The 14,558-nt window shown below is 39.0% G+C and overlaps 1 protein-coding gene across 1 annotated transcript; it reads right to left on the reverse strand.

The window, feature by feature from the left end:
• Positions 1-210: 210 nt before the first annotated feature.
• mmp2 (matrix metallopeptidase 2) lies at positions 211-13,626 on the reverse strand. The gene is made up of 13 exons (XM_026293646.2): positions 13,313-13,626; positions 12,905-13,131; positions 11,807-11,955; positions 10,731-10,859; positions 9,927-10,100; positions 9,171-9,344; positions 8,144-8,317; positions 7,700-7,855; positions 7,458-7,584; positions 4,349-4,485; positions 3,651-3,810; positions 3,243-3,352; positions 211-1,464 (listed from the first exon to the last, which is right to left on the reverse strand). Exons 1-13 carry the CDS (start codon positions 13,466-13,468, stop codon positions 1,361-1,363), a joined length of 1,977 nt encoding a protein of 658 aa, XP_026149431.1. The 5' UTR covers positions 13,469-13,626; the 3' UTR covers positions 211-1,360.
• Between the last annotated feature and the right edge of the window lie 932 nt (positions 13,627-14,558).

The raw sequence follows: 14,558 nt of genomic DNA on the forward strand, positions 1-14,558 counted from the left end.
TTTTGTTATAGAATTACCCAGTTATTTATAGAGTAGCTGAAAATTATTCCACAATCAGCCACAACATTAAAAGGCTTTTTACACACTAATACATCAAACATAATAAATATATACAGGGGTCATTCTGCCATGATGCATTATGAGTATTTTTCCCACTCGTGATAGAGAATGTTTATAATTGTGCTAATCCAAAGCATAGAGAGCTTCTCCTCTGTTTATGACTGATCCACACTATAATGACCATCTTTATTGATTTACAGTGACAAAGTGCACAAGCATAAAAAAAAAAAACAAAAAAAAAAACAACACAAACCCAAATGACTGTATTGGTAAAACCCAAGAAAGAAGACAGAATAAAAGAAAAGATTATTAAACAATACTACTGTGGTACTCTTGTCATGATTCCATCATGCAGCAAACCTATACAGCCTCTAGAGGCAACCTGTGCCCTTAATCTTTCTGTACCGTTAGTGAAGGGAAATGCAGCATGGAGTTGCCATAACAATGATCTGGTCTCCGTAATGTGCAGTTCCCTTGTATAGTCCTATGAAAAAAAAAAAAAAAAGTGCTAACGAAATGAAGAATAATGTGTGCCTGTGAATACTACTTTCTGAGAGCCAGAGGATCTTAAGTAGTCCCAGCAGACATAGTTACATGGAATATAAAATGTATATAGATATATATATTTATATATATATATATACTGTGTATATAGGACTATATGCAAAAAAGCAATCTCTAAAGCACCATTTTCGGTCAGACACAATGTGCAAATTCATTTTTTCAAATGTATTGCACTACAATGAAAAAATTAATTCATACAATTATAAAACCGCACTTGGTACACTGGACATAGAAGTGACTCTAAGTCGATATGAGTTTCTCACATAGTGTAAAACAGCCTTTCAGAATCAAATTTGTGTAAAACGGTGATATCTCACAGCACAGTAAAGCACTGCGTTCAATGCAGTGTGGACATACCTGATGTCTGAGTTTTTAAAAAAACCAAACAAAAAAAACCAAACAAAAGCCACAATAAAACAATAAACTAGGGGGTACGTATTGTAATAAATCTGCATCAGTATAACAAATTAAATGCTAATATCACACAGTAATATAGCAAATATCCAGTTGCGTGTGTTTAGCCTGTGTAGAAGGTGCGGAGGTGCCTTTCTACAAAGCTGGAGGCAGGTTATACAGGCTAGAAGGGACATGTCTCCCACACAGATGTGCAGAGTTGCCAGGATAAAAACTTACAACAGTGTGCACTGCCTCAAGATGTGTACAATACAATGGCAAAGTCCTCATGAGGCCAGACATCATTACAGAATTTACCTGTCACGAGACATTTTGGAAATGCTCAACAACCAAGCCAGTCCTTTGTGATTTCACCCAACTTGACAATCTTCAAGCTGCTATCTTCCAGTTTGAAATAGTGGTTGCCTTTGAAGAAGTAGCTGTAATCTGTTAAAGACAAACACAATGCACACTCTGTTTAAGACATTTGATTCATCTAAAGTGTCCATCTACCAGTGCAATAATATCAGTAAAGACTGATTTGGAAGTACCTTGTAATAGTGTCTGTCATGGTATATTGACTAACAGAGTAATCAAAGTGACAAGGATTAAAACATCCAGTCAGGTTCTGTTGAAACCAAAGTCGACCCTCACTCTCTCTAAATTATGCTAAACAGGAAGTATACAGAGGCACCTCTGTGGAGGGGGCACAGACTTACTTTATATAGATCTGTTTCTTCACTGTGGAGATGGGGCTATGTGATGCTTACAGTGCTGTGTGTATGTTCAGAGAGCAGTAATGGAAAAATCCCTGATTTCGTCCCACTGAAAAAAATCTGCATACCACCCATAGGCCTAAATATACATGGCTGACAGTCTCGGATGAAAATTAGGTGGCGTCATGCCAAAAATCTACCACCATATATTTCTCTCACTCTGGTGTTAACATAAACTATCATATGTTATTCGCTCACAGTGTAAGGCTTAGCTCAAAGCTTGTGAAATAAAACGCAACTGTTTTCCTCACTGAGTTTATCAACATCAGACCACAGATGACTCCTTAGCTTCAGAACTACTCCCTTTGGCCTACTTTGCTTCCTTATTTTCTTTGTGTAGTCAGTAGCCAGTTCCTCTAAACAGTTCCTTTCATTCAGTTCATGGCATCATCACTGTTTGTTGGGTTCTGGTATATGTGGAGTTTTATTGACAGAGGCACACTGCCAGACATGCAGATAGAGCTGACTGGATTTGCTTGCAATCCTACCAGAAAGTCTGCCAGTCTGTACGGAAAGAACCAGTCATGTCATAATCAAAGCATAACTGTCACCATAAAACTCTTTCCCTTCAGCTGTTTTTTAAGATTCAAACAGGAGAATCCCCACAGTGCAGTTTTCTCTTAATTTACAGCCAGTACAGTGAAAATTACTGGTTTAGTTCTGTATAATTATTGTCAGTTCTTCTCATGATTGCTACAGTGGCGTAGCATTTGTGGCGTAAACGATTAGTACATGCATGTTTTCAGTGATGTGGTTGATGATTAATTTTAGCCATGTTAATGACATGATCTGAGGATGGTTACTGGTCAGTCCATCATCTGGTTTTTTTAGTGAAAAGTCTCAACAACTATGGGATGGATTGAAGTTTTGTTATTGATAGTTTTGACATTTGTGGAACCATTATTGCATAGATTACCATCTGATTTGCTATATAAATGCAATCCTCCTCAGTATAAATTGTAATATCGGTGCTCCTTGGACATTACTTGCAGGGTCCTTAATAAGGTCAGTTTGACCAATACCTTGGTTTTTGACCAGATACTTGCAGAACTGACAATGTTCCTGTCATCCTCAGTTCACTGTTTAGTACTAATGAGCCACAGTAGCATGCTGACAAACTAAACTAAGATGGTGAAAATGGCAAATATGATACCTTCTGCATATCATCATTGTGGGCATGCAGTTCAAGCACTGTTGTGTTTAAGTGCATTCTCCCCAAATCAACTTGGTTTGAAATAATGCTCGGAAAATAGAGTAGCAAATCTAGCTGAACTATTTGGCATACTTTGGAAAATGGTTTCCAGTAAGGTTCTTTATGTAGACAAGAGATCATGCAGCAAAACCAGGTAACTCCTGCTGCTAGGTTATGGTCAAATGGTCTTTATTTAAATCATAATGAACCTCTTAATGCACAGCTTTTACTAGAAAGACAGATTTTTTTTTTTTTACCAATGCCATTCAGACTGAAGGCAGCGTCGATGCCGTCCGGGATGCCATTCCAGGAATCAGCAATGAGTTTGGGGAAGCCAGGGTCCATTTTCTTGTTATTTTCATCATATCTGTCCACACAACAGTAAAAGTACATTCTTTAATGAGTGTTTCAGAGTCTTTCCACATACACAAAAACACATCATATTTTCCGATGGAGATAAAACACGTCAACACTATTAGTTCCCATGTTTATCATGGACTAGCAGAGCTATTGTGGTTTGCTTTGCAATTTAGGTCACACCAAACAGTAACTAGATCCAGACACAGCCCAGTACTGCAACAAGAGGTGATGACATCAACAGCACAAGCTAGGATCTGCCACAGGAGACTAGGCTCACAAATGGTTGCATAAGCTTTGCTCCTCACCTCCAGAATTTGTCCCCAGCAAACAGGTAAGTCTTCCTGTTCTTTCTAAAGTTGAAAGCAGCGTCGATTTGCTGCAGGTCAGTGGGGAGTTCAAGGCTGGAGAGCCTCTTGGGGTAACCTCTCTCCAACTCATCTCCTCTGTAGACCCACATCTCGTTGCCTGGGAGGGAAAAGTGCGTAGGAAAGTAGAACCATGGCTAAAATAGCACTATGTTAGACATATGTTATGTTGATGGAAGGTAACTACTTTAACAGAGGACTGTTGAATCAATGTTTTATCCCAAATTCCTACTAATCTATTTACCAAATATCACATTATAAGGCCATTCAGGATCCACCCATAGCCAAACCAGCTCTGCTGCTACTTTCTTTAAAACTGACAAATCTGTTATGTAAATCCCATCAGTATTTGAGAAGATTGTCATATTATTAAAATGCAAGGAATGCATCATAAACCTCTAATGACTATGATGGAATGTGCAGTGTCCTGACAGTGCACACCGCACACAAAGAGTGCTCAGGCAACATTCCTGCTCATTCCTGCTCCTCCTAGTGTTACCGTTCATAGAAATGCTTGACTGTTAATTACGAGAAAAGCATTCAAATGGGAAAAGATTATTCACTGAAGTACAAGTCTTTTTCTGATCGCAGGAATGATATGAACACACAGGCACAGTTACTTCTTTTCTCCCGCATACCTGAGAAGAAGACTGTTTTCTCCTCCACTGGGTTTTCATAAACAGCATCTATCTTGATAGGGAGGTCTGGCCAGTAGGTGGCCACTAGCAAAGGACCGTTAGGCTTGCTTCTGAAGTTTACTGTCCTGAACAGGAACCTGGCAGAGAAAGAATGAATTGGTGAGGCATCACGAGGTAGAAAAGCTGGGGATAAAATGAGAGTGAAAGAGGGGCACAAGGGGTTTATGAGGAAGTGTGGAGAGTGTGTGTATGTGTGTGTCTCTGTATGAGAGCAGGGGGTTTGGTGCAAGTTGGCTGATCCAGCCACAATGGCCTGATTCATGAGCATCTGGTTCTCGTTAGGATTTAGGCTGCCGACGCCAGCGGAACAAGACCCATCTTGCCCGGATTTCCAATATACAGCTGCATAAAACGAGCAGCTTCCCAAAATCTTTTCCACTGACCTATTTTTTAAAAAGAAAAAGATCTGCCAATTGCAAAGATGAGTTGTCATAATAAAATGAAGATGATAATAAAACTGTACTAACATACATGCACATCCAACATTTTGTTTGCATTTCTTGGGATTAAAAAGGAGACCATCTACAAATTGCATCCCAAACTAGTATTACGTTAGACGACAGTAAAAATTTAAATCACAGGATGATTGGAAAATTGGTGGTATAATATATTTTGATAAAAATTCTGTAATTACATATACATATGGTCTTTTTTATTGGTACAGTAGCATTCCTGAACTAGACTTAGACAGGAAAATGAAGCATGCATGTAACCTAGTCCGATTTTATGTTATTGATTGCAGACTCAGTGTTTACTGTTCACTTTCCCTGAACCGCAAAAGTTGTAGTAAGCTCCTACTAATGCAAACAAATATTTTAAAAAATGGGTGGGAGATGTATCTTGCAGCAGTCACAGAAAACACACTGTGTTTGCACTGTGTTTATCAGAACTAGATCTACAAAAAATGCCATTTTTTCCCTATAATTTTCAATCAGCCTTATCATTTTTTACTTTACTTTTTTGTAAGGACGTAATGGAACAAAAGCAGACCTCCGAATGTGTTTGTTTTGTAAAAAAGCCATAAGTACACATTGAAGCTAATCAGTAGGTTGGTCCAACTATTTCTGAGAGACAGACTTTGTAATTGCCTACTCCTTAAACCTCCAGACAGGCAGACACACGTTAATGCTGAGCTCAGAGAGTGCTGCAAGTATTACTCACTGCATGTTGTTGAGAATTGTCCTACATTATAAATGTGCTGAGCTGGGAGGAAACAGGGGACCCTCCTTTGTACACTGGTTAGGAGAGTCAAGTAAGCATTAGCCCTGGGGCCCAGAAAGTACCATTGTTTCTTTGAAGCTGGTACCAGCGGTCTGCAGCTTACAAACCTGACATGGCCTTAAGGCAATTCATTAAGTCAGTGTGAAGGTCAGAACTACAGCCCCATACTGAAACCTAACTAATCTCCATTGTTGGAGAGATATACTGTACTTTGTCAACATTCACTTCACTGTCTTGAGAGAACTCTGTCTTCAATTTCTCTCCTTAACCTTCAGATCAGTGGCTCATAGTCAATTTGTGCGTTGTGCATTTTCACATATAGCATAAAATATCATACAATACAAAGCCTTACAGTTACACAGGACAGCTTACAAATAGTGATATGCTAGCAAAGGCAAAATGATCTTAATATATATCATAACTCAGCTAAATTCAGTTAATTAAGTAAGGCAATATATTTATATGTGTAGCTTTGAATGTGATTTTGACATATTTCCGCAGACCAAAGTGTCAGTGTGCTTCCTCACTATATGAAAACCATTGCTATGAGTTATGATAGTTTAAACATCTGTTGAAATAGGCCAAGATGCCAATAACCACTGTGTCATAGTCCAATTGCATAGTCCAACATTGGCATTATAATAAATATCAAGTCTACTAATCCCCTCAATGTCATCTATACATATGTTTTATAGTTCTAATTAAGTCTGAATCTTTAGACCACCTACCACGAAACATCATGAGGTTTGAAGAGAATAAAGTTTTAGTCCTGACCAATACCCGGGCCAAAGTTTCATAAGCCACAGAGCAGAGTTCAGGTACAGCTCTGTCAATCACCGAACGTATGAAAGAGATCCACAGCTAGGTGAAAAGCAATTCTGTATTAAAAAATGATTTGTGAGCAAGATCGTGGCTTGTTGCTCTCAGTTTCTAACTCAAGGTTCCCGAGGGAGAAAGACCCAGCCAACTGAAAGACTGCACTCTTTTGGTGCTAGGAGTTCTGCTACCCTGTTTGCTTTGGACCATTTTCCAAAATGGTCATGACAGATATACAGCTCCATGAACATTGAAACTGCAAGGAGCTAGTGTTACATAGCACAGCTAGACATGGTAACACATCATAACTATCAACGATGCTATTTGTGTTTTTTATCAGGTCTTTTGCCGCAGATTGCTGTTTTTGTTCTAAACAACTTTCAGGACAGGTTTACTGTAATAAATTCCATTTGATGAAAATGTTGAACTTTATACTGAAAATGCACCGAGTAATAAAGACTTCTGACCAAACCGCAGCACTCTTTAAAAGTCCTCATCTAACAGTACGCAGACAGCATGACTTTCGGTTAAGCTGCTGTTGTACTGTTGTTAGTCACTGCACAAACAGAGGAATAGTTTGTTTTTTCCCATCATATTAACTGTCACAGCATCAAACGGGCATCTCAACCACAGTCTAAACTGCAATATGAGAAGCAATAACTAACAAACGTCAAACTGCTCATTGTTTGTAGGGGCAGGATTATGAAATCTAACTTGTGCGGCCTTCCTTATTTCACTTGCGCAAGACGTGAAGCCAGAAGTAGGCTATTGGGTTTTGGTTGTCAGACTCTGGCAATGCTTGTAAACCTCAAGAGGGTCAAACAGACTTCACATGACATTTATGACTCAGCAGCAAGCAGGTTAAAACAACATGGTCAAGAACTTTCATTTCTGGATGGATTATTTGTTAGTGTTCCTTCCTCATTTGGTCATAATCTGCCATATGTATCGTAAATTTTCTGAAGTCTTGTTCAGATCACACAGTATTAGGGCTTCCAGTTGAACTGATTACCTGTCTTTAAAGAAGAAGGTCTCTCCTCTGATTTGTGCAACAGCATCAAAGGTAACTGGCTCCTTACAGAGGTCCATTGGAGTGACTGGACCCTGGGTTGGAGGCAAAGGCTTGTCTGTTGGCACACCTGTTTTTAAGGGATTTAAAAGAATATTTCATCTTTGAGCTACAGACTTATTTGTTTTAGCAATTAGACTTGTCCCTGTTCAAGCCAAATAGCCATACGTCACATTTCATCTCACCGTAGAGCTCCTGGATGCCTTGGATATCATCATGAGAAAGTCGGAAGTCTTTAGTAAAGGTGTAAATGGGGGCCATTAATGCTCCGGGGTCCTGAGAGTGCTCCAAACCAAGGGCGTGACCGAACTCATGGGCTGCCACCAGGAACAAACTGTAGCCTGGAAATATGTGACACAATAACTTGTAGCAGAAACACTGCATGTGAGAAGGCAGATTTAGTAGCTTTGATAAATGACTTCTACACATTTCCACAATAAACGAGATCTCAGTATTCTTCTGACTGACAAGCAGTTGTCTATTCTAACCTGATGTAAAGTTGTCCTGCTTGTTGTGAATGCGCTTTATGTAAGGGTAACAAAATGACTGATAGTTTACTATAATAATCTACAATGTCTGCTTCTCATTTCTTCCAGCTCACAAGTACAACAAAATCTGTCCACAAATACCTTGGTCAGGACAGAAACCCCATTTGCGATCATCATCATAGCTCTTGGTGGTAGCACACCACATTTTGCCGTCACTACGTCCAGATGAGGTGCAGGAGTCATATGTGTTTCCCAGGAAGGTAAAAGGGAAGACGCAGGGGCTTCCCTCTGCGTTTCCTCCCACCGTTGACATGGCTGGAGGTAGCAACAAAAAGTAAAACTGTAAAAGTGAAATGTGCAGTGAACTTAGTTGACCTGACCGTCTTGCAAACTCTTTCGTATGCCAAACCTTTTCCCCAGAACAGTTTGGTTTGTATTATACTGTGAAATGGGCACAGATGATTGAAAACAGCAAAATGAAAGCAGCTGGCACAACATACACACAACATCAATAACTAATCCACTAGGCACAAAACCAAAAAAAAAAAAAAAAAAAAAAAACACACCCGCCCATATTGATTTTCTTTCAAAGAGAGATCATTCTCTATTTGGCAAGTCTGGCTTTGTGCTGATTTAAAAAAAAACAAAAACAAAACTCATTTGTTATTCACCACAAAGTATTGCATAAGGCTTTACAACAAAACTTTAATCCTTAATCAATTAGAACCAGACAAAAACCCTGTACCTCTCCCAGTCTATCACATTTTCCTTCTCCCTCCGTATTATACTACCACACTGCTAAAACTAGTCCCACTGACAAAATGGAAAATATACCCTGCGACTGCACATTAAAATACTTTCACAAGTCATTCAGCAGACCACAAGGAAGACTGAAAACCTCAGCTGGAGCATTCCTGTGGACCAGCACATGGCAATGCACCATGCTGTGCACATCAAAATAAACACAGCCAGTCAAATGCATTATATGCATCTCTGCAAGCACATAAACTAAAGACAATGCATCACCATAGAAACACACACGCATAGACATTATGTGAGGATCTGTATGGCAGATTTATATTGTTAGTATACTAGTTGACTAGTATGCTATTATGTGATGTGTGTAGTCTGACATAATAGATATAACACAGTATATGACACATCCTACCAGTTTCAGGGCAGAACCCGTAAGTTTTGTCACGGTCATAGTCATCAGTAGTGGCACACCAGCGGTAACCATCATCCCTGCCCTGGGTGGTGCATCCATCATACTTCTCACCCTGAAAGTTGAAGGGGAATTTACATGCAGCACCCTCTCCGTTTCCACCCAGGGTGAACAGTACTGTAGACCAAAAGCCAAGAAATAGAACATTAAGATAAGACAAAGGTGATCAAAAAGATAATGTAGAATTCAGAAAACCTTTTTTCCATCAATACAAAAGCTTAAGAGAACAGATGGATCCAGTAGAAACAGGCCTCAGTCATGTTTTCGTCACATAAAACAACTTGGTACATGTGTACTTTGGCAGTTTCTTGTAATGAGGACATGATCACAGTAGTACCATGGACAGCAACATAGCAAAGATAAACAAAATGTTTGACAAAGCCCAGTGTTCTAAAGTGGGACAGTAACTTGGAAAATGAATATTCCTTAATCTACTCCAAACAAAACAAAAAAACAACACTTTCCTGGCATTCTGTCCAACCTAGATTCTTTCTGCCCAAAATCATCAGAACATTATCTCATATCAAGTATAACTTTGCCCCTATAGAAAATTCTGCTTCCATTTACCAAAATACTAAATACTTTTGAGGTTAGGCAAAATGCCAGCAGTGCATGATACTAATACTGCTAAAGTCAAAGAGGGCACTTAGGAAAAACTGTGTATGTCAGAAAAAAAGGAAAACCACAGGACAAACTTACATTCATGAGGACAGAATCCATATTTGCCATCGTCATCAAAGTTGTAAGTGGTGGAGCACCACAGGAAGCCATCATCCCGGCCCTGGGACGTACAGCTGTTGTACTCGGTGCCCATGAACAAGAAGGGGAATTTACAGAACTCTCCATCAGCGTTTCCATACTTCACCTTCACCACTGTTAAAAAGATCATACAATGCTTTTCCATGATTTACCTAATTTACAATATTGTATTACAGTATCGTCTATTTTCCATCGATAAAGGCGACATGGTGTTTAAAAGAAAGATATTGTAAAATCATTGAGAAATAGTATAAACCTTGTGAAAGCACGAATACAATAAGAGTTCTAAGTGTTGTGAGACGTTGTGCCATGAGACATTTGAACAAATGACAAATTCAGGAAAGAGGATCTGAATAATGGGAAATACAAAAAACTAACTGGGTCAACAGAGATTGTTTTTCTATTCTGATTCCAGATGGCTGAGATTTGCCCCTGGGTGCCAGAAAGTTCATTCGAAATCAAGACAATGAAAAAACAAAGTATCTGGATGTCACATTACTATTATCAATGTCAAAAACTGGTGTAGGTCTATCCTATCATTTCACCTCATATTTGTTAACCTGTTGATCTGTACTAGCGGTGCCTTTAGTATTTTTTTAATAAAGGACTACGAGCCCCACCCATCTTTAGATAAACTGATGCAAATTATATGCTGCTGCTTAAATCACAAGCAGTTGTATTTAAAAACAGCAGAGCTTATGAAATCCACGTTTTGTTTTTTTTTTTATGTTGATTCTTCATTACCTTGGCCTTCTCCCAGCGTCCAGTGCTCATCATCATCAAAGTGAGAGTCTCCTCCTATTCCTGGCCCTGGAGCGAAGGCATGAGCCAAGAGGCCATCTTTCCCATCAAAGGGGTAACCATCTCCATGCTCTGTTAATGACATCCCACCATATTAAAACTTCAAGACAAATATAAGACGTTATTTTCCCATTTTCAACAGGCAACAACTGGTAGAGCTATTAACTCACCAGTATACCTGGCTGGAAACACTAAAAATAACAGTAGGAAAAAATAGGACGATTTCTGACATGTGACTTTTTGTTTTATTTAAAAAAAAAAAAAAAAAAGAAAAAAAAAATCAAGATAGCCCTCTATTTTTTCTAAAACAGCTGTTTCAAATTTTCTTAGGTGGCTGATTGTTGTTTGTGTTCCACTATGATTATGAAATTCCTTCTCCATAGTGTCATCTGCGGCTAGACAGACTGATATTACAGCAGTGTTAGTAAATATAAAATAGTTATTTTAGTTGGAGTGACTGGAATGACTAGTGTTAGGGCCGCAATTCCTGTTATTTTATGTAGTAGTTCTAAAATATAGGTTGGCAGGGTGCAGAGTCACTGTAATAATATGCACATTATTACTCCTTCACTATTACTCAACAAGGCAGCAAACTCTTTCTAAACTTGGAATCTATTCATCTTCTTGGAAGTGGAAGGTACTGGCACTCCAACTTTGTTATTAAAGTCCTTAAATAAGTCTTGTGAAAAAAATAAATATTTTAATATTAAACAGAGATCTTATTCATGTGCTTCATTAAGGCCCTACTATGTCTCTCTGAGGTCTGAAAGAACTTTGAATTGCATTCGCTACTGTTTTTCATATCTGAAAACAGCAGAGCAGAATGTGACAGTTACAGTAAACAGGGCACATGAGCACATGGCCAATTTATCTTTGGCAATAAAATAAAACATACATGATCGGTTAATAAAGTTTAAGTTGCAGACACACAGTCTCACTGCAACTGTCTTTTTAGTAAAATATTTGGCGGATATCATTTACAGTATTCGTATACAGTCTTTTCTTTCTACATGGCATACCGTTGCGGCCGAAATTAATCATGATGTCAGCCTCTCCGTCCATGATGCGGGTGAATGCGAGTGGGGTGACATCACTCCATACTTTGAAGGCTCTGAAGAAGGCGTCATTTATGGTTTCCTCATCCAGATCTGGGCTGTATCCCAGAATTCTACAGAGCAAACAAAAGGTAAGAAACTAAGCTGAGCAAGTTAAATGACCAAAAAAAAAAAAAAAAAAGCAAAAAAAAAAAAGCACTCACAGCAGTAAAAAAAAAAACTAAAATGATCAGGAAAATCTTTAACAATTTGAAGGGTATTCAGAACTATAACCAGATATCTTTCTCAACTATGGAAAAGAATCCAGCCAAAACCAGTCACTAACAGCCTCTGGGGTCATCTGGTGAAAAGGCTTCCTGAAACAACGTTTGGCTGCAAACTCTGTTATCCGGCCTGTCCACACTGTCCTTTTTTCTGAAAACAGTCTAAGCTGTCTTAGTTGTTATTGTCTTTGGCTTCCAGTTTTCCTTACAAACATGCAGGCAGATGGGCTGGAATGAACAGGGTACACAAAACCAAACCGCTGATATAAATAAACCAATTCCACATTGTTGTAAGCCTCAAACGGAACAAAAACAAAAGACCTGACACATACTGTGTAGGAATGCTGGTGTTAGCAAGATGCAAGATGCAAGATGCAAGCACTCTGACACTGTGGGGGTGGGGTGGACTGGAGTCAGGCTGGGCCAAGCTGCTGTCCATCTCTCAAAGCAAACACGCTCTGGCTCTGTACTTTACTTGTACTCTTCGAACAGTACTTTTGGAAATTACATTCAAACTGGAAGCCTGTTATTAGGAGTAGTATAGTTCACAGTGGTGGCAGCAGGTTTGATTTATGGTCAGTCAAGTTATTTTACCTTTCTGTGACATCATATATGTCATAATCTCATGCACACGATGCATCTATGTATCATATTGGACCCAACTGTAATACAACAATTTTATAGCCAAAACTGCTTTAAATGCCCATGATGTCATTAATTGTGCATGATCAATTCAAAGTCATAATGAGATGGAGCCACTTCTTTTACCCCTGAACACAGGTAATGTGAATAGCCTAACCTGTAGGTGATGTCTTTCTTCTGCCACATGGGTTTTCTGTGGAAGAAGTTGTAATTGGCCACATCTGGGACGCCACAGCGGGGCTTCTTCATGATCTCTACAGTTTTAGAATCAATCTCCCCAGTTTCTGGCAGAGAGAAAAACTTTTGCATTTTCTTCAGAGTGTCCTTGAGCACCATAAGGTTACATCTGTCTTGCGGGCATCCATAGAACTTATTGAGATAGTGCTAAAATTAAAAAACAACAACAACAGAAAATCATTACATTGCTCAGGAATAAGTTTTTAAAAAAAAATTTAATTAGTCCACATAAAAAATACAGAAACTATTCCCCACCAGTTCAGTTCTTACACTTCAGGAGTAAAATTAGACCCAGTTTTAAGAAGGAAAAAACAACCAATAAACTTACCAGGGCAACTTCTTTGTCTGTTTTGGGGGTAGTGTCGTCTCCAGGAAATCTGATTATGGGCGAAGGAGCAGCATATGTAGCTTGAAAAGCCATAAAGTGAATCAAAAATACTTTGAGAAGAATCCGACGACAACTAAATATCGTCGGAAATCCCATTTTTCCCAGGTTAAGAAGATCTTAGTTTGTGGTAATGTGCCGTTCGCTCCGGGCTGCAGTCCTTCCGTCCGTCAGCTTGTGTTGCCTCTGCTCCTCTGGAGAACTTTTTTTTTTTTTTTCCTCCTTAACGGGACATCCTGCACCTCGACTCTATGAACTTTCTCAGTTCTGCTTGCACATGCACTTTTCTTTCTTTTTTTTTTTTTAATGCCCCGATGGTTGGGAAAGAGGTGCGGGGGAGACCGCAAACACAGGGATGATTTTGTGATTAGTCATAAGGCTGGATGTCTCACTCCCTCTTGTTTTTACCGGTAACATCAAATGAGTAAAGGGAAAGTTTTGAATAGGAGAAACAACATTAGAGGCCATCATTTCCCAATAGGGCAGCTGACTGCTGCTGTGATGCAGTAAACTCTGTCTTATAAAGCTTTAATGTCACACACTGCACTGTGCCTTTTACTGAAAAGCAAAGATTTGCAGGGCTGCAGCCCACAGGCAGGCTGTCACATGCGCACTGGAAGATGAGCACTGTAAATTTCAAAGCTCTAAATGCCTGATGCATATAAATAAATAAATAAATAAAATCTAAGACACTGTATCAAATGGCCTGTGCCTTGCTACACTCACCAAGTTATTTGAAGTGTGATGTTGACATCTGGTGGCAGGATGTGAAAGCTCACCTCGGTAAATCGATCAACTGAACCACATGTAACCAAAACACCACTGTAGTTTCTCTAGTCTTCGTTTTTGCACCAAAATCTTTAAAATAGATAAGATTGGTTATCTTGGCAAATGTTTTATTACTATTTACTTTGATCTATATCTGTATTTCACGATTAAGTCTCCAAACTTTGAGAGATAAGAGGGTTTTTTTTTCTCACTTATACTCTGCAAGTGATCTAATGTTACACTATAGAAGAAAAAAAAGGTTGAGTATTGGGGCATAAATAAGATAAATTAAGTTGCAGCCGTCAGCATCACTGCCCTCTAGTGGCAGACATAAGCCGAGCATCTCTGTGTGTTCTCAGGCCCTTGGAGCCATTCTTCTTCACTGACTTCTCGTCTACATAGACTTAGGATTTACTCTAAC

Source organism: Mastacembelus armatus, chromosome 3 (assembly GCF_900324485.2).
Source record: "Mastacembelus armatus chromosome 3, fMasArm1.2, whole genome shotgun sequence".
Classification (NCBI taxonomy): Eukaryota; Metazoa; Chordata; class Actinopteri; order Synbranchiformes; family Mastacembelidae; genus Mastacembelus; species Mastacembelus armatus.

What these genes read in the sequence shown, in the direction of transcription:
- mmp2 (XM_026293646.2), bottom strand. Translation starts at nt 13,468, where the DNA reads ATGGGATTTCCGACGATATTTAGTTGTCGTCGGATTCTTCTCAAAGTA. An exon ending in TGGATTCTGTCCTCATGAAT is followed by an intron (nt 9,345 to 9,926) that starts GTAAGTTTGTCC and finishes TTTGGTCTACAG; the next exon opens with TACTGTTCACCCTGGGTGGA. An exon ending in ACCTTCTTCTTTAAAGACAG is followed by an intron (nt 4,486 to 7,457) that starts GTAATCAGTTCA and finishes TTTCTCTGCCAG; the next exon opens with GTTCCTGTTCAGGACAGTAA.